General features: G+C 36.8%; 1 protein-coding gene across 18 annotated transcripts in view; it reads right to left on the reverse strand.

The window, feature by feature from the left end:
* The window catches only part of MYT1L (myelin transcription factor 1 like), a 299,623-nt gene that overhangs the window by 54,072 nt on the left and 224,834 nt on the right, over window positions 1-20,717 (reverse strand). For 8 of the 18 annotated variants that reach the window (XM_050316721.1, XM_050316722.1, XM_050316724.1 and 5 more), the window contains exons 8-16: window positions 20,147-20,281; window positions 17,529-17,619; window positions 15,139-15,246; window positions 11,749-11,960; window positions 5,600-5,847; window positions 3,078-3,314; window positions 1,268-1,389; window positions 842-904; window positions 276-344 (exon numbers count right to left, since the gene is read on the reverse strand). In XM_050316721.1, the coding sequence (XP_050172678.1) occupies window positions 276-344; window positions 842-904; window positions 1,268-1,389; window positions 3,078-3,314; window positions 5,600-5,847; window positions 11,749-11,960; window positions 15,139-15,246; window positions 17,529-17,619; window positions 20,147-20,281 (1,285 nt within the window). The remainder of the gene's footprint in view (window positions 1-275; window positions 345-841; window positions 905-1,267; window positions 1,390-3,077; window positions 3,315-5,599; window positions 5,848-11,748; window positions 11,961-15,138; window positions 15,247-17,528; window positions 17,620-20,146; window positions 20,282-20,717) is intronic. The other 10 variants (XM_050316731.1, XM_050316729.1, XM_050316728.1 and 7 more) reach the window with 3 other exon arrangements.

Raw genomic sequence — 20,717 nt, forward strand, 5'->3', positions numbered from 1 at the left:
AAAAAAATGAATAAGAATTCAAACTTTTAGATAAAATTCCGGAAGTTCTGACTTTTCTCCATCCCTATATCTAGTGAATATACAAAAGGAAATGCTATGTCAACGGACCTATGTATAGAGCCCCCCTGTATGGAATTTCTTTAAGAGACTTCAATGTATGTTCAGCCCCTTCTGCAGCAGCTCTCCAGACAGTGTTTCTAATTTCTGATACAACTATACACAATTTTCAGTAAAATAAATATTTATAAAGAAAGTATTTGTTCTTTATATCTTACTTGAGTTCTTGTGAGCTTGTGGCCAGCATACTTCGAATACTTTTGTCAGCCAAGGGACAGCCAGATAAACTGTAAGACATGGCAGGACATACAAGTATGTTAATCTTCTCATTAGCTGAACACTCCCAAACAAACACAACATAAAAATTAAAAAGTAAAAGTTTGTAATGCAGAAAAGCGATGGGGCAAGTGCTGTAATATTGAATTCTGTAATATAGTTAACCCTCTGAATATATTTAGTTATCAACATTACTTCCAAAATTACATACTGTAAATGGTCTTGTTTGTTTGTTTGTTTCTCTATGAACTAGAAAAATATAACAAAAATATTTGAGATTCCTGGGTTAACTACTTAAATGCTTAAGAGTACTTTGGAAATTTTAGTAATCTATTTAAAAATAAAAGACGTTTATACAACACACAAATTAGCATGCTTTTAAGATCAACATATATTACTCAAAGGGTTAACACATAGTTCAACGTTTTACTTTGACAGCATTGTTGAGGTAAGCTGAAAACAATAAATTGAAAAGACAGAATCCACCATGAAAAAAATGAAGTCACACCTTCTATGTGAGGCGTAATTACCAGTCACATGACCACTCCCATCACACCCTGGTGTTGGACATCTGCCACCAAACAAAAACAAAAACAGCCAAAATAGTAAGTATGTTTAAAAAAAAAACTTTTAAAAGTTTCATTGTTTCCAGTTTAGCTGCAATGACTGCAAGGGGTTTTAAGCATCCTAATCGAAAAGCTGCAAAATGAACCGGTTTAAATGAAAATGGCGTCTCAATACAATATAGCATCATTAAGAACAAGCAAATACACATTAGCTTATCACTTTACTTAACTGGCAGTTTGAAACATTTATATGCTGCAAATGTTGCATGCTCATACTGCAAGGCGTATATGTATTCGTTGGTTTAAAAAAAGACAAAGAGAGAAAAGGTTAAAAGGAGAAAAATAATTTCACCTCACATTATGCTTACGTTATTAAATCCTTTTTGCTCTCTTTGCATTGAGGGTATTTGGGTTTAGGACTTGGGATTGTAACTTCACCAGGATACCTTCTTTCTTCAAGTGCCTCTTGGAAAGGATCCAAATCTTCTGGCTACAGGCAAATATATACACATTAATTTCAGCTAGATGAGGTTACAACTTACATAAAATAATGCAAAGTAGAGTCATCAGATGGTATCTCCTTCTTATCCCATTCTGACACAGAAAATTAGAAATTATTTTATATTCTTTCACATATTAAACTTTTGAATTATATTTGAATATTTTGACGAAGACTTCACAATATGTGAGCTATATATTTTATTTACTAGAAAAAAAAAATAAGGAAAAAACCCAGCTTTTTTTACAGTTGTCATATTATTTTGTTTTAAAAGACTGCTTTTTTCCCTAAAGTCATCACAAAAGAAAGGCAAAAAAGATGACTGAATACAGTATCTTATGCATCAAAAAGCCACCTTAAATAACATTTTTAAGGATTTAGATAATCTCAGAGATGAAAGAGGAGCAATCTTAACATTTACACACAGAATCTCAATCTGGGACAAATCTCAATGGATCTGTCTGGCAAACTAGAATGATATAATTTGTAATTTACTTTCCTGATGTATTCAGAAATTCAAACCCATCTATTTCAGGAACGTAGTGACTGAATGCAGGGATTCAGCGATTCCTGCAGATGGTGCTATGAACACCACAGTAGAATTAGGCAGTTCTGCTTGCTCTGAAAGAATCTGCTGCTTTACCTCACATTTCCTTGGCAATGACAGATTTCCTGCCAAGTTCAATGAAATGAATAGCAAAACCATAAGTATCACCAAAACTAGGATGCATTGAGGTTATCTAGTGAAAATGCCACTTTGTTGTATATTTCAAGGATACTGAAATTTACATTTTAATTAAAATTGGCAAGAGATGTGCTACACACAAATGATTAGCCTGATTTTCTCTTATAAGCCAAGAAAAGTCAATCTATAGAAGTCTTCAAACAGCTAAATTGAACTGAGGGCAGGATTTTAAGCTGCACAATGGATAAGGGTTAAAACCTGATGGAGAAAAGCAGTGGCACTGAACCTTGTCAGCAGACCTCTTCAGTGCCCTGTCTATACTACATTTCGAAAAGTAATACAAATTCACTAGCATGTTTTCTTTATTTGAATCTTCTGTTTAAAGGGTTTCACTGTTGTCTTGGTATTATGAATGGAAAAGTAACACTGATTTCTAATATCCCTTCACTGTATTCTTGAAAGAAGGTATTTCATTACTACAGGCCCTTACACTTAGGGTTATCAAGAGCATGTAAGAAACCTAGAGAGTTGAAATTTTACATTATCCTCTGCTGCTTTTGTTTAAATTGATTTCTAAGTAACACATGCCTTCAAATACTCAGCACATCATTTATGGTTTTCAAATTCAGGAGAATATCTTGTCTTCAGAGATGATTATCCTGGTATTGCTCGGTTATGTCAACTTGCTTTTACAAAGTAACGTAATCTGGATATAGCAAAATGTCTTTAGTGCAGAAAATATTTGTTAACAATCATGTTAGAAAACATGATTCACATTCATGGTTCAAATGTTGTCTATGGAACTTAGTCACAGATCAGATGTGTGCCAGCATGATACAGTCCTAAAGATTAACCAGTAGAAAGTCCTTTTTGTAGAAAACCACCAGTTTTATCACATATTAATTTTGTTTCCTATTTCTCTCAAAATTTTAGAAAATTAATGATTTGCCAAAATTAAGACTGCAACAAGAACTAACAGATGAAAAAGACATACATTAATCTCTTTGGAATCATCTTCATCTATCCTACTTGGCTTCATTTTAGTGTAGTCCACTGGCAAGTCCCAGCAGTCACCCTCGTTCAGTTGGTAACACCGGTTATTCATCACGGCTTGCCGTTGTGGGGACATGGGCTCCAGTGGTGTCAAAATGGTACAGCAACCATCTCGCTGCCTCTGCTTGTTCATGCTCAGATCCAACGTCCCATTTTCATCGACTTCCATATCAGGATTCTGTCAAAATAAGAAAAATATTGTTAATTCGGCTTCAGCAAACCGCTACCTCTTCTTCAATCTGATTGCCTTGCAGAGTGATAAAATGCTTTTCCATTCCTGTATAGATTGTAAGCACTGAGCCCCCTCCTACACATAGCATGATGCTGTTACACAACATTAATGCTGTTAAAGTAGATTTCTTCCTGAATGGCTGATCTGATGTTTTGGGGGAAAACAGGAGAGTCTTCAGTACCCCTCCTGTCACCCAGCACATAGGTGCAAAATCTCTTACGTAAAGGAGAACTCTCTAAAGGTATTTCCTTGCCGTCATCTTTATATTCTTGATTTATTATGTTACAGGTGAGTACCTATGAGGTAACATCTGCATAATTCTTGTTCTCAGTCCTGACATCTGTCTGGGTGATTGGAGTAACAAAAACCAGCTAGCATCAAACGGTCTTTGTTTCTTTCTTTACTTAACATTACCAGTCAATGCTTGAATAGATAATGTCAGAAAATTGAAGAGGAAGGGAGGGTACCAAAATAAGTCCTTTTAGACACCATTTGCCAATGAGGAAATGTATTCAAATTTCACAGCTCTTTCCCTGCAGATGAACACATAGTAACATGTCATAAATCTATCTTGATAATAATTTGTGCCAATTTCTGTGACAACTGAGGTACTGTGAAAAATGGGGCAAGTATGGGCTCTGACTTTTTCTTTTGAAAAAATGAACAAGAGTTGTCTATTATATTAGCTGAGACAAAATAAGAATCTTAAAATGAACACAAACCAAAAAAACTAAAGATAGATAAAATAAAAATGCCAATAAAGAATCCCTCATCCTTTCAAAAATGAAATGTTCCATGGGGTATTTGGTTTCAAAACTAATGTGAATGTGACCAACTCCCTGTATGTCTGGTGACTTTCCCTCCTCTTTAGTAATAACAGTGCTGCAAGAAAGTACTGTGAATGCAAATCTCTCTGAATTACTGCCTTTTGTCAGAGCTTATATCTAATTGCTGCTATCCTGCCAATTTAAATTAGAAAATACTTGTTTTTCTTCTCAGATTCATTCCTTCAGTCTCAATATAAAGTGATGCATTAGGAAAGAGGCCCTTTCTGGTTTGGACGCAGAAGATTTTTAGCATTTAATTCCAACTTTTCCCATCATGTTGATATAGAGGACAACTGCATTTATTTACGTGTGAGAAAGAGGTTTCCCTCTTGAACAGTATTAAATAAATTAATATAAAAAGCAGCATTTGAAAACTAAATTGCTGGCCATTCTGGCTTAAGTCATGATTATTACTAACATCTACTGCTACAGGTTTAATTTGTTATGAATGATTGAGGGGCTTTACATGATAAGGGGAAGCAAACCTTTGCTAAATGTAGAAGAACAGAACATGTCTGCCAGCTCTCTACAAGCTCTCTACAAGCACAATAAAAATGTTTCCTCTGTACTGCATCTGTCTGCTCAGCCATCTAGTGGTCTCCTGTAGGCACCACTGTACTGTTTGCTTGTGCATGTTAAATACTTATGTCTGAACAGCTATCAGAGCCAAAACTTAGAAGTTTATAATGAAAAAAATTATCTCCCAAATATTTAATGAATGTTAATACAGCACTGTTTTTTCTTAATATAGAAAGCTTAGTGACAAAAGCTTTTATTTGTAACTGTACAGCCATTTTATAATATATTGAGGCTCTATGAACATACAGAACATTAGTGACCCTGCAATACTGTTAAGCAAATTTAAAGTCACCTGCACAGAGGATTTGTTCATTTCAAGAGTATTATGCAGTGACTTAAGAACTGTGATACTGCAAAGAAGCAAGAAATTGTAGCTTACAGTAGCATAGATTTCTTTGTACTAAATCATACAACCTTAGGTCCCATTTGTGACTTTTAAATGAAAATACAGAGTTAAATCTTAATTCCTTCACAAAATCTATCAATCGATTTTTTTTAACAAAAAAAAAAAATCAGTAGTGCAATCAATACCATTTGAGCAATCCAAACATATTTTATAATTATAGTAAGAGAGAAATAAAAAAAAGGAGTACATGCTATTAGTATCATCCTTTTACAGAACCATGGGATTTTCTGGGATACTTGTGAGCAATTTCTATCTTTCTTTTTTTTTTCCACCTTGCTTTAGCAGAGCCACCAGATTATGTTAATTTTGAGGGGAAAAAAAAAAGGCAAGATGTACTAAAGCTATTCTCTCTATCAGGGCCACAGAGCAAGTACAGTTAAGATAAATCTTCATCAACAAACAGAATGACTAATTTTTACCCTCGCACAGAGATCCTGAGGCTTAGTGGAGAGGTTCTGAGGCATCTCCCTGCAGCGAGTGGAGAGATTCAGAATAGCAGTAGCAGCCATGTGCGCTGCCTCCATGTCATGAGTATAGTCAAAGCTGCTCTTGCTGCAGGTACTGCTGGCACTGCTGCCTCCACCACAACTCATATTGCTGCTGCTGCTAGGGGCATAACTGCTTGTTGTGCTGCTGGTTGGACTTGAATTCTTACAGTAGCGTTTAGCTGTGGGAAGAAATATGACAAGGATGACTCAAAAGAAGGAGCATTCTGCATAAGTGAAGAGAAAAACAAACTGCTGGAGGTGAAATTTATAATGAGGAACAGTAACCAACGCCAAAAAAAAAAAAAAAAAAGCCCGCAATAAGAATGATGGCTGTATTTCTTGATTTGTGTCTGTGAGTTTTATATGCTACATGTGTGAACTTGTATGAAATAACCTCCTGTAAAAATCTGCATGATGTGACCATGAATTGTTCTGACAAACAGGCTGGATTTAGATAAAAATAAAGACACAGAAACACTGCTTTTACCCCACATATATAGTCAGACATAAGGTACGATCTGCTCGGCTCATTCATTTTTATTAATGACAGGCAACGTAACACTACAGGACTTTTTCCTATTTACATGAGCAAATTGTTAATTTAAGGCCTAGACTCCTCAGAGCTACTGGAGATCAAGCCCACCATAAGGCTGATGGGCTTGGCCTCTGGGCCACAGTGCCATCCGTATGTTTTCAAACACCCCATGCTTCCTAAAAGCTTTTTTCCTCCTATGTCACAGGCAAGTCTTATGGCACTGGTCATCACAAAGGAAAGGAGCACTAAATTTAAAAAAGGTCATTGTCACATGTGAGTTTAACCATGACTTGCACAAAGGCAGAAGCAGTGGCTGTTTAAATGGCAACAGCGACAAAGTGAAACATCCCCCGTTCAAACAACCCAAGCACCTACAACTCTTCATAAAAACAGTCAGGATCAAAACACCCCTTCCTGCTCACACTGAGGGCAGCAATGCCCAGCTGTACTCCAACTAACAGAAGCTGCAGGCGGTCACAGGAGAGCCAAGGCACTGACAATGCTCACGTCCAGCCTATCTAAATACAAGGCAGCATCGTTGCTGCTTTTATGTAATGCTCTCTGCAGCCAAAGATATTATAGCAACAATAGAAAACAGCCCTATTAGCCCACTTATTTCTCCAACCCTCTTCCCAAATGAACTGTTTTAAAAGTGTTCATAAAAAATGCAAGAAAGTATGAGCTCACCTCCAAGATCTAAAAGTTTATGTATTTTCATTAAAAAATAAAAGTCAAGGTCAGAGGATACATACATGCATATTACAGCAACTATTTCCCCTGAAGATGTAAATGCATACTGCAGAGATCGTACCTTATAGCACACTGTAACAATAACCAACTAGCATGCTGATTAGAGAGCTTTACAAAAAAGGTCAGGCCTTAGCTAGAGCTTTTCCGTGATGGGCTCCATTTAAATGCCAGGCTCTTCAGTTGTATTTGTCGGAGCAGACATACATATAATAATCTGCTCCCATGAGCACAACCCATTTGTGAACCACAGGCTGCTTTGGTAGGCAAGAAGGGTTCAAAAGAAGAATGTGAAAGCAAAATATCTCTGCTAGAGTTTATGTCATCCTCCTTTCTCTAAAAAACTGAAAAAAAAATCATGGCGTTATTTTTACTGCAAAGGAAATAGTATTTCACTGAAATCGTAACAGATGGAGTTTTCTCAGGAAAGCCACATAATGCACAAGGTGTGATTTTTTTTTTAAATGAAGTGAATGCTAAACATTCATCACATTTCTTTGTTTTGAACACATAGTAGCACTACTGTAGCAGGGTATCCACTAATAATAAATTTTTGAACTGCTTCTCAAGAGTTTAATTATTAATGTAGTAGTCAGTGGTGGCTTGAGTAAAAAATCAGCATTTATCCATTGTTACTTTGTTATAGTATCCAAGACACACGAGAATTTTCCTATACTTAAGGAAGGAAATAACTGAGTAATTCAGTTTCTACTGTGTTAACACAGCAAGCACCTTGTACCACTTGTCAAATTAGAACTTGTCAAATTAGAAATATTTTTCAGAATACATATGAACAGATAAGACTTTTGTCATTTGCAAAAAAAGGTTAGTCTTGTTATAGTAGGTCACATTTAGACAGACATAAGAGACATACTAAATGGGAAACTATATATATCTATATGAGAATGTGTGCTAAAGAAAGGGAGGGGAAGAGGCAGCTTTATACATAGAACTAACCATCAAAACCTCATGCAGGCTCTGATATGGACTCCTCTGTGGCCTTGGTCAAACTATAATATTCCTCAAATTCATTTTCCCTATAAATAGAAAGTTGCTTCTAAAATTTAGTTGTGTTGTGATTCAATTGCAAAACACTTTGAAGATGTGAGGTGCTACAAGCATGCTACACAATTACAAGCTTTCAGATGACCAATAACTTAAGCAAAACTTAAAGAGAAAAGGCCATGGTTATTTTAACTTTACTGTAGCTGTACATTTGAAGATGAGTCACATAACCCAGACTGTTCATTTCACATTAGCTTTTTAGGAGAAACAAAGATCATCAATTCGTAATTAACTAAATCATGTTGTTTGCTAATACAGGGAAAACTGCATTGTTTCAATAACAGATAATTCTGCTTGATACATCACCCACCCATGAGGCACCAGGTTTTGGAAGATCTGCTATCCACCCATGCTTTGTGATCCAGAGTGAAACGAAATGTGGAGAACACCTTTCCCAATAAATAACAGACACAGGTCTAACCAGCTGAATACCCAAACTGCTCTTCCATCAGACATCCCTGGGGGCTGATTACAAAGAACCTCTCAAAGTCTACAGGCTTCTTCTACTAATTAACAACCGAGGAGTGGGAGAGATCCCCAACACATAAAAGCCCAAAGGAAGGTATTTGGAATGGAATTCAATTCTGCCCAAGCATCTCCATCCCCAGTGTTGTCTAAATACTGAATGTATTATGTAAATTAATTAAAGTTTCAACACTTTTTCTGACCTGCACAATAAAAGATTCATCTCACCTACCTTCAGATATCTGACCTACTCATTATAGGCTTCCTATGAAGGCAGTGGAAAAAAATAGGAACTTTCAGTCAATGATTCACCTCCTTCTGAGCACTTCAGAAGGACTTGAATTGAATCAGAGAAGCGTCTACCCTTCTCCTTGAATGTGAAAGGGATGCCAAGCTTAGACGTAGGTGCTGACATTATAAAAGCCTAGATATGGTCAGACAAATCTCAATTGCAACATATTCCCAGTGTTTTGACAGAAGGATCTAGGCCTATTGGTGGAATGAGAGGAACTCCTGCCATCACCTGAGCAACTGAAGGTCTTGCCATCATCTCTGCCTGCTGGGTCCAGCTGTTCTTACCGTTACTGCTGTATCCCATAAGCCCAACATCCAATACACTATGAAACTGGTTTCAAAGGAAAAACAAGCCCACAAATACAAGATTTCTCAAGAATTATCAGATCATTCTACCCAACTAAAAGTTGGTTGGGCATACATTTTCTGTTTGTTTTTTAGTAAAGCTTACTGGAAAAAAAATAACAAGGAAACAATCCAAAGGAGTTATTTATGTTCATATCACTCATCATACACTTACTGAACATATAATCCCTTTCTCTGATGATGAAAATACAGTACTAGCTGACAATTAAAAAAAGATTGAGATATGAAGCTACTGATTTTTCATATTCTTGGACTATTTGTCTCATATAGTCAGAACTAAAGCACTGTTTACCTGCACATTGCCCACAAAACCTTAGGCTTAATTTCAGGTTTTTTAGAACTAAATCTGCTTTTATATAAACATGTTTTGCTGATATACGTAATAGGTATGCACTCTGTGCCTCCATAATGGCTATAGTAGCAATAATTATATTTTTATACACAAATATAAAATCACTTCTAAATACCGTAAAGTTTTTTGAGGAAAAGTGGCTCTTTTAAGTGAAGAGGCTCTTCCTGAAATCTCCTTCATATTCAGTTATTTATAATAACTGTCAGCAAAATCCTTGATCCATTCAAAGTCAGGGCCAGAACTTCGACTAATTTCATTGTGCTTAGGATTTCACTTCATCATTCTAAGAATTCAACTGATTTTCCTGAGCCAATTTAAGGCAAATATGATGGAATACTCAAAAAATTCCAGAGAGATGTGAATCCTAAAGATTTGATGAAAATCACTAATAGTGTACAAAGAAAAATAGAATAAGGCCCCACCTCTGGGACTGCATTGGCAGGTCTGTCTGGCCAAACAGTGCACACACCACTTGGAACCAAGTACAGTGTGTGTTGCCTCCTGCAGAGCCAGGAATATGGAACAAATCCATACGGAATTAGCCTTTGTGTGGCAAACAACCTGCTCCGGCTTAAATGGGCTTCAGTTGTTCTGAGCACACAAGAGCCCCTTATACTTGCAAATCAGCAATTATACTGTATGTATGAATCACATATATACAGTGTCCCTCAGTCCTCTCTGGCTCACATTACCGAGCAGTGAAGCAACCTAGTCCTGGTCTTATATCTAAGTAAAATTCCTATTTATATCAAAGGAAGATAAGTGTGCATAAAGACAGTGACACCTATCCCTATAGGTTTTTATTATTTAAGGTCACTATTAAACTTTTGCTTAATGTTACATGTATTTTTAAATTCTAGTGATTTTGGAAAAAAAGTGGAGTTTGTTATTATTTGCTGAAGAAGAAGCCTTAAATGAGAAAAATATGTATCAGTTGCCTAAGTATCACTAATTTGATCTAAAAATAAGCTTTTTCACAGGATCCCCAACAATACTCTGATTCTTTCCTTTCTACAAGAGTAGATAGAATATATACACAACATTCAATATCTCATTTATATTAATGTGTACTCATTACCTTCCTAACCACAGTCAGAGTCACTGCTATACCTTTAATCCCATTATGATACAGACATATAAGATGAAGGTATGAGAGAAGAAAAAAAAAGGCACTTTTACTAAAAAGTAGGTTGCCTTTCACGAGCCTTCTCCTTTCTGCTATAGTTCAAGAACATGCCTGTTGATTACATAAGAAAGCAAAATATCCAAAATATCATACATGTGAAGGCAACAGGTGTAGCAATTTTCCCCTTCTCCACTTCAGTACTTTTGAATATCAGAGTCTGTGTTCGGGCAACAACATAAATTGTTGCATATAGTATATTTCTTTCTGTGTTTCTAAACAAAAATCTGACACCTGCCTGAAATTTCTTATGGCAGTCGGTGAATGGTATCAAATTTTTTAACCAAAAAACCAAAAAATAAATTGCTAGCATTCAAAAAAAAAAAAGAGAGATAAAGTCACAGTTTACTTTTATATATATATACACACACATATAATATATATGCATATATAAATGTATTGCTTAAAAAAGTCCTGAAGCCCTCAAAAGCTACAATTCAAATCCTCCTTCTTTATCCTACTGTTCATTTTTCTCCCCTAATAAAAATCCTTTTGCCTGACTGACCCCATCCTTTGTCTTCTCCTGAACTGAAGCAAATTTCATCCTACTCCTAAACATGCTACTTATGTTAGGTTTTCAGTGAATCCAACTGTTGTATTTATGAGGAGAAAATAAGCAGAAATGCCTCATTAAGTAAGTAGCAGTGATTTCTGAAGTGCAATGAGACCCAGGTTTTCTACTTCCATATCCCCACATGCTGAGCAAGTATGTTATCTTTATGGGTTACCTGAACTACTGTACAGAGGCGAAAATCCTGATGGGACCCTTGAGACCAGGACTCCCAAATAGCAACATAAGGACTGTCTCTATTACTTAGCTTTTATTGCCATCTCAATACATCCCAGGAGCTTAATAGCTGGAGATGTTCTTTTGCCAGTGCAACAATCCTGAAGCAAGCACCGTATAAAACAACACTTTTTTAAAAAGGCCTTTAAAATAACTTACACATGACAGCATTCCTCATAATACTGTATGAACATGAAAACATGTCTTATTTGTATGATGTTTACATATACAACAACATGATTAACTGCAAACTTGTCTCTCATGTATAAGAGTGTGCACCTCCTACCATCATATCCTTTGGGGGATATATCCCTGGATTGCACCTTGGGAGCTATGGCTCTCTTGCCATAGGCATGGTTGTCATAACTGTTATATTCAAACGAAGTCTTAGAGTATTTCTCTAGTTCCTTGGCCAAGTTGGAGCGGGGTGTGGTGGTGGGGACATTGTTTCTGTAGCCATACTGAGGGATCTCCAACTGCTTAACAAAGCACATGGGCCTAGAAATTAAAGATATGTACAGTTTGTTAGATGCAGTTCAGTTTACTATGTCTGTGCATAATTTATAGTTCAGATTAGAAAATCTCAGTTATTTCTTGTACTCAAGAGACAGCAATATATTATTGCATTTCCTTAGTTTGGTTATTTTCAGCAGACAAACAATAAATATTTTCTTGAACAATGCCTAAACAAAATTAATTCCAATACCACTAAATGTATCCTGCAGCTAAATGTATTTTAAAATTCTGTTTTAAAATACTTCAGGGTTTCCCTTTCCCCATGTAATTGCATCACACAGAAAACATTTTTTCTTTTGGGAGGTGAATTAAAGAGGAGCAAGCAGACTGACAGAAGAAGTTTGGACAAATTCCTTTAAATGTCAAAAAGAAAAAATGGAACTGGAAGTTCCATTTAATTAATGGGGTTTCCTCTGAACTTCTTTTAACTTTCAACAGAGTTTTATGATGTTTTCCTGTGTGCTTTCAAAAGCAAATAGTCCTGTTTCTTCCCTCAGTATAAAAATCTATGTTCATCTTGAGAAATACACAGGAGAGTCTCACAAGCTCTGCTGACTCTGAGCTGCTGCCTTGTAGGTCCTGCTCACCCTTAAGCAAGGTTCTGGTAGGAGCTGCGATTCCTGATACACAGAGGCACACCTCAAGGAAGGTCCTGAGAATGAATACAGAATAAAACTGCTTCAGTTTAGTATCTCTTCCATTTAAGATGAGGGAGGACAGTCAGGAAAAGCCCTGACTGATGTCACTCAGCACTTGGAGAAACTCATGAAATCTCAGTGAAAGAATGCTGTAGTGAACTCCACAGACACGTTTCTTCTGCATGTGGACATCAGTTCTCAAAGCAGGCATACGAAGGTCATATCCTGCAAACCCTACCTATGTAAGAAAATGTTATATGACTGGGTCATAGGAAGTAACTGCTACACAGTGCTGCATGTCTACCTACTGCATTTAGCAGAAGGTGAAGATGATGAGCAGCATATCTGAGGTGCTTCTGCTAGAATCAAGAATCATATAATCAAGTCTTTTTAATTTTTTTCTTCTTTACTGCATTTATAACAGTCATAGGATCATAAATTCAGTTAAGACCGGAAGTATCATCATGCTGACTGATAAAATGAAATGTGATAAATAGGAAGAAATAGATTTGGAATATTATATCATGTTTTTTGTGAATGAATTCATTTTCATAGAATTTAATCAGGATATTTATGTAAAGATCACCCAAGAAATCATATTAGTCATACTACTCCCTTTGATTTATGTATGCTCATTCCTGCAGACACTTCTTCCTGACAAAATACAGTGAGCTTATTTATACAATGAGCTGATATGAGTAACAGTTTGATCCTGTCTCAAGATAATCTACATTTAGCTAAAAGACGTGCAATTCAGATCCTGTACAGTCAGTGAAAATCCAAAATCTCAGCGGAACAGAAGTCCTATGACTGTAATTTCCTTTCAAGTAAGAACTTTCAAATGCAGGTGGGATGGAAACTGGGATGAAGACAAATATTCAAGATTTACTCTTAAAACATCTCTGTCTGCCCATCAATTGCCTGCATGCAAATATTATAAATAGTTGCCAAGTTCTTCATCTTAAATACTTCAATGAATTCAAGGCAAAAGGGAAGCAGGAGACAAGATGAAAAGCATTATCTGAGTTGCCTATAAAACCTGAAACACAAGGCAGCTCAGAAGCAAGGTTAAGATTGCAGAATAACTTCCTAGGGAGTTTACCAGCAAATAAGATGCTGCTTTTGAGCAGTTGTCTTCTTTTATGGCAAGTGACTTCAGTGGCTTCCCTGTAATGAGCAGTGGTAAAAGCCACTGCATTTTTGATCTGTCTTTTTCTATCAAGTGAGAAACTGTTTTATGGCCTCCAAGAGTGGGTTTTTTTTTTTAATTAATCGGATTTGAAGAACCTTTCTCTAAGAAACCTGTCTGGGATGTTGAATGTTGAGCTGCACAAAACTGAAATGGGGCAGTTAAGATAAAGCCCACCAAAAACAATCTGAGGAAGGAAAGTAAAGTCAACAGGAATGACAAAAAGTCTTCTTAGATGTGAACTGTAATTCTATGATCTCAGCTCTATTGAACCACTTTTTTGACAAGATCATCAAGATCAGATGAACTTTAAAGACAATATTAAAAGAATGATGTTGATAATACAGCAGAAAAATTTCTTTTTAAGCAGCCCTATCAGTTTTGAAATCTAGAAGACAGCTAAATACTATGAAATCTATGGGATAAATGGGAAATGTTGGGAACTAAAGCTGCAGCACTTCCTCCGCACTCTTTGAGGCAGCTGGGAGGGATGTATCTATCCTAGCCCACAGTTATTGCAGTATTTATGGAGAAATTCTGCAGCTCTTGGGGCATCATCAGCATAAGGCTGGTACAATCATGCAGAAGTTTAGTTCCTTTACATGTATCCTTCACACTTCAGTTCCTTAGAAATAATATTTTTTTCTACCCACATATCTCAAAAGAGGAGACAACAGCACAAAGCTGGGTACAGCTTTGTGTAAATTCAGAATCACATATGGATGAAGAAAAGGAGTATAATCATATAAAACTGGTTCAAGGTCCTTACCATATGAAAATTTAGGACAATTTTTCTCCCTTTCTGTCCTTCCTGGCAGAGAGCAGGGAACAGAGACAAAGAACTAAGCCTGACATTATGATGGAATCTAAGCTATACCTGACATTTTTCCAAGTGTCCTGCCAAAAGGTGTACTCCCAGTTTGGTAATGCACATAGGGCTTCTGGTTTAATTTAAACTGATATTTACTAGTAAAAGCCTGCTGAAAAAACCAAGACTTACCGGTAAATATTAGTTTATTCCCAAAAGATACCAACTTTTTTCACACTGTTCTTAGACTTTGCACTCCAGCAGTCATCTTTACACCAAACAATGCCTAAGACAAAAATGAGCTTTTCAGCTTTACATGTATTTGCCAAAATAATTACCAACCCTCCCCCATGAAAACTGAGTGGGAAAAATACACTGTGAGAATTGGATCCAGAAGCCCTAATTCTAACTCTTCTTTAAAGGAGATATATATGTATATACAATGTATATAAATATAAATTCTCAGATTAGGTGAATGTGTGATGAATTCTGCATAATAATAAGTATTATAGTGATTTCTAATACCTTAAAACCCGATCTGATGCCTGGTTTGATTTTGACACATCACAGTTCTGATGCTTCTCTTGAGCTTTAGCCAGTTTCTCTGCTGCAGCAATAGGACATCCAGAGAGGCTGCAATTACAGAAAGGAAATTTAATTGTCTTGTCCTGCATAGTTTCACATTATAGCACTGATCCAATTACTCCTTCTCCTCCTTAGCCAGCATCAGGAAGAATCTGAAGGAAAAGCGTTTCCAAAAGCATTTTGGTCATGTGTGTTTTCTCTAGAATAGACTTCCTTTCTTCTGCTTTCAAATTTGCATGGTAGATCTTACATCTGCTCTTCTTCTCTGACTGTACATGGGTAGATTTTTCATCGATGTCAGCCAGTGAACCTACCAGTAGGAGAGGAGGATATAAACTGGAATCTACTGTGCAGCTCTGCTAGCAGACTTGTGACCTTTATGTATCTCCAAATGTTGCCAATGAAATGGCCCCTGAAGACGATTAAATGACACCACCATATAGGCCAAATCTTCTCCTGCTTCACAACTTATTCAGTTCCACTAATGCCAATCTTTTTGCTAAGTATATAAGTGAGTGCAAAATTTGGCCCTGGGTCTCTAAATCTACAGTCAGCTATGTTAAACTGAGTGTTTGTTCATGAATTTCAGCCACTAAAGTATGCTTTCTAAGAGTAGATGATGTAACACGAAAAGCACTTCTGCACTGGAAATTCAATTAATTTGCAAATGCTGAACTATTCTTGAAGTGGCAATAATAAGCCTGATTCTTCTGGAAAAGATTTAGAACAGGAAAAAATAAATATATTGATGCCAGCAGATGGCGCTCTTAGTGAAGTTGTAAAACCTTGTGACCTGATAATGGAGGGAGTCCTCTCCTTGCCATAGTCTATCGTATGCTTATGTGACCGCAGTTCTCTGTGCTCTCCACAGGAAAAGAAATTAAAATGAAAGGCAAATCAGTGCATTCCCAGATGTTCCCTTCTTTACAAGAAATAAGTGAAAAAAAAAAAGAAAAAAGAAAAAAGGGAAGTAGAGAAAAATGCCCCAAAAGCTGCAGAAAGAGGTGAGCACAGACTGCAGACTGCTCCCTCCAGCCTGCCCCTGCTGCCCTAGTTCTGCAGGAGGGTGAGGGGGCTCTGTGTGTTTTGGAGTCATGCCGGAGGGCAGCTGCACTCCACTGACACGCTCTTCCTCAGACACCTCAGATATTCCAGTAGATATTCAACCAGAAGTGAATGCTGCTTCAAGCAGCAGTAATTCCCATGGAGCCTTCTCAGAGGTTTTTGCTGCATCTACTGGCAGCATCACTGCAGAGAAGAAAGAGGTACCTGAGCTTATTGCAGACAGGCTGGTACCCACAAGAGTCTTCTGGGAGCTAATATCAGGCGCTGCAGTAACCCAGAGCTTGATAAGACTGAATGTCCAGTGCCTGTGTAGCCCACTAAGCCTTTATGCCACAATTAGCAGTAAAAAGGAATTCGGTAACAGGAACCTTACATAGTTCCTTTTACCCTCTTCCCCACACTTCCTGGGTTTTTTTACATTGTAAAGAAATAGGCAAGATTTTATTATTGCTCTGTGGGAAAATTATGTTGTGCAAAGAATTACAGTAACATTTTGGTAATTTTCTAATTTGCTTGACAGAATTTAATAGGCACAAGCATCCCTTCACTAAGAATATCTAATCTTAGGGAACTACAGGGAAGTTTCTTTTTTCCTTGGTTTTTTTTTTGGCTAGAATACTTCTAATAATTCTGGCTTCTCATTACATTTACCTGGTGTTTCTTAAACAGACAAAATTCCCAATCAGTTTTAGCTGATTAAGGACTCTGAGGTTGAGACTGTGGTCAGTAAGAGAGCTAACACTTGTCACGTATGTGTACTTCAAATGTCATTTCTCATATATCACAAAAAAATCCCACTTTTAGAATTAGAGTGGATTTTTTCATGCACTGTAAAATAACCCCTGAAGAGAGTGAAGTGTGAGAACAAGAAGTATGTCCTACTCCTGATGACATGGACAGTCTCTTCCTTCTCCCTGCAACACACCCATGAGGAGCCATACCATTTGCTTCGTACCACTGCTGTTCAGCAAATATCAAAACAAAAAGAAAAAAAAAAAATCCACTCAAAAAGCTAAGGATGCCTAGAATGTCTTCTGTGGATCAATTCACCCATACTATAGCAAATGCACACTCGTCCTTCTCAGAAAATACATGAATAAATGTCACTCTTTAAAATGGATAAAGCACACAAAGCACCATCTGTCAATCTTCAGAACAAAACAACGACACACACACTCACTCCCCCCCGCCAATGGACTGCTAGAAGGGCTGCAGTTCGGAGGCACTGTCCCCTCTAGACTGGTGTCCAGCGATGGCATCCTTACCTTCGGTGGGAATTCCTGTTGCTATTTACGTGGCCCCGGCCTGTGCAGCCTGGTGTAGGACACTTAAGAACATTTTCATGCATGGCAAGAACTTGACAAGGAGAGTAAGAGAAAACAGCAGAGTATGAAAACAAGAAAAAAAAAATCAAATCCCAGTATATATGAAACCATTTTAAAACAAAGCAGGATTCATTAACAACCAGCATTCCTCAAAATACACGTGACACACATAGCCAATAAAGCCTGATGAGGGAAGTAAGTATTGTGACCCTATGCTTATTAGCACAGGGCAACAGTGAAAGGTATGGAAGTTACAGAACCTATAAACAAATACATCTCTGGTGCAGCAGTGAAGCAGAAGACGCCCAACATCTTCTTTGAACAAAACTACTAAGCAAAGATCAACTCAACAGTAAAGGGTGAGCTAGCAACTGTACAATACAAAATTACAGACTAGAAAAATTCTTTCAGGAAATGTATGTATTTGTAATACATAGCTTTATAAATACAGTATCCAACTCAAGAGCTGAAAATCTGCTCTTAAGTTATACTGGTAGAACACTGATTTATTTGAAACACACCTCAGTACAACCCTGAACAGAATTTAACCCTAACTATAAGGCAGCTCAGTTGAGCTCGGGGCCAGTTCTGCCCACTTCCAAATAGATATATCACTCATATCTATATGATGAGCAGAATGGGTCCTTTAATTTTTTTGTTTGCATTTTCTACAGATGTGAAAATTGTAATGGGTAGATTTTTTTTTTAAATACTAAGAACCAAAAAAATAAGCACTTAAAAATTGAGGGATGGCAGGAAAAAAAAAAAGTGAAAAAGAAATAAGTGGTACAAGCTTAAGCAAGTAAACTGATTTACATCTGCATCCACTGCAAGCTGGATGGAAAACTTACTCCAAGTCTCATCAGAGCAGTACTCCTCTAAATAATAAAGCTCATGCTATGAAGTGCCAAATTATCAAGAACTTTTTGGAACACTGAAGAGTTTTTTATGACATGAGACATATCTGAATTCATGTCTTGAAGCTGGATGACAGTACATCACTCGATGGAAAAAGGTCATCCAGCCCTTGCAAAGTTCTGGTTTTCTCACATAAGAAGTTAGTCTGGAAGCCTGTATTTAGTTCTCACTCGAAAAAGATCTAATAAAATCAGTAGACACCTTGATTGAGTTAAGAACTGAATAAAAGCTGTTCAGAGACTTGAGAATTAAACCATGTATACTCATTTAAAGATAACCATCATCATCATCATCATCACCCCAGCATTAGTGTGCTAAAATGTGTAATAGATTCAAAAGCTTTACTCTGAAATTCCTACCATTCAAAGCTGTTCTTGAAACATGCTTCACAAGGCCAACATCACAGGAAAAAAAAGATGAGCTCACCTTTTTCATTTTAGTAGGTACAAGAGCATGCAAACAGTTTAAAGCTATATTCTTCTTTGATTTACAAAGTCTTCTAAAGATTTTTTTATTTACCATTTGTAAAACTGATAGAACTTTGAGCAACCAAAAAAATATTTGTGTTTCAGAAAATTATGGGATCTTGGAAAACAGATAAATTACTCTATTTGTTATACTGTATTCAGAGACCAACCAAACTACAGCAGAGTTTCCTAAAGCACTTCCTCATCCCTTTACTTCTGGAAGAAGCCATTGTACCATGAAAGAGGAGACTTGCTATGTCTGCTACTCTTGCAGTCCTAATCTTCCCCTGGTTTCCTGTCTATCAGAATCTACTTTGTTTTGGAAACTGGGGGCCATTTTAGTCCTGACTGTCTTTGCAACATTTCCTTTAGGATGTTGAAAATTCATTGAGGTGAAGTCTGTAAGTGCTGATGGACAGTGAGAATTTTAGGTCCATATGTTTCAATTGAATAACTCCATTTTAAAACTGGTGTGAAAGAGAACTTAGCTAGACACTTGCCTGATGTAAACCAGCATAGAGTAATTAGCTTCAACAGTTGCTGATTCCATCAGCCAAGGAGGTGATTTCCAGAAACAGAGCCCTCTGCCTTCAGGATAATGTCCCTGAGCTCACACAGGTGAATCCCCTATGCAAAGAATTTTCTGCCATGGCAGGAAGCTCTACCCATGTGACTGACAGGAGGTGTTTGCTCAAAATCCTGAGTTCTGTAGCTAAGTAAACAGCCAAATTACTATTTTTTATATGCAGTAGTTTAATATAAATTATGTTTCAGACACAACAGTAACAAAGGAAAGGGGTTGCAAGTTTTTCAGGAACAATTATTCCTGCACAAGACAATAAGGACAATTGATGTGACATTAGCACGTAGAAGTAAAAGCAGTGCACATCTTCAGGAAACCTTTTTCTCCGCTGACTGAATACATCTATTTAAAAATAACCTACGATTCTTAAAATCAAAGAATACAGCTTTAAAAGTTGTTCTTTTAGTGTAAAGTTAGTAGAGAATGAAAATGATGGAATAAAGAAAAAAGTATAACACAGAACAGTTGACTAAGTTGAGACAAACCATATTGAAAAATGAAATTAATTTTTTAAATAAAAAGTTTAAAAAGCATGCTAGAAAAGTTTTTGTAGTTTTATCCCCACTTTCCATGAAAGAATGTGAACTTACTTTCTGGAGGGACCCTATCTTTGTGTGGGCATCCTGACAAACTGCGGTGATGGGGGTAAAGCCCCGTTACATGGCCAGTTCCATCACACCCAGGGGTAGGACATTTGCTCTCTTTCTTTTCTGTTCTTGAGGGATCTATAATTTACAACAAATGTGTCAAGTGAATGAGGCTTTTCACGTTTCTGTAAGAAGGTTCATTTAATCATGTCATTTACTCGTTGGTAAATGTTATTATGAAACCAGAAGAAAAAAAAGCCCTCTACTTCTTATCATAGTTCTGTCACTTTTAACCTGTTATCTTCTTTTCAGACTTCAGGCTCCTATGATCACAGCAATATCCATTCACAGTGATTGAAAAATGACCTTTTTATAGCAAAGCCATATCATGTCAATCAACGTTCTGCTGCCACACATTAGCTCAAGGGTGTAAGGTCATTTGGAAACTGTTTAGTTGGAGCTTCCCTTCTTTACATTCTTATTTGTCTCATGTATTAAGGTCTGCAAATGTACTGTCATAGCAATTCAATGTCGTGAGAATAGCAAACCCAACTCTTCAGCATAACAACTCCAC

Source organism: Myiozetetes cayanensis, unplaced genomic scaffold (assembly GCF_022539395.1).
Source record: "Myiozetetes cayanensis isolate MyiCay16 unplaced genomic scaffold, myiCay2020 scf2-11, whole genome shotgun sequence".
NCBI lineage: Eukaryota > Metazoa > Chordata > Aves > Passeriformes > Tyrannidae > Myiozetetes > Myiozetetes cayanensis.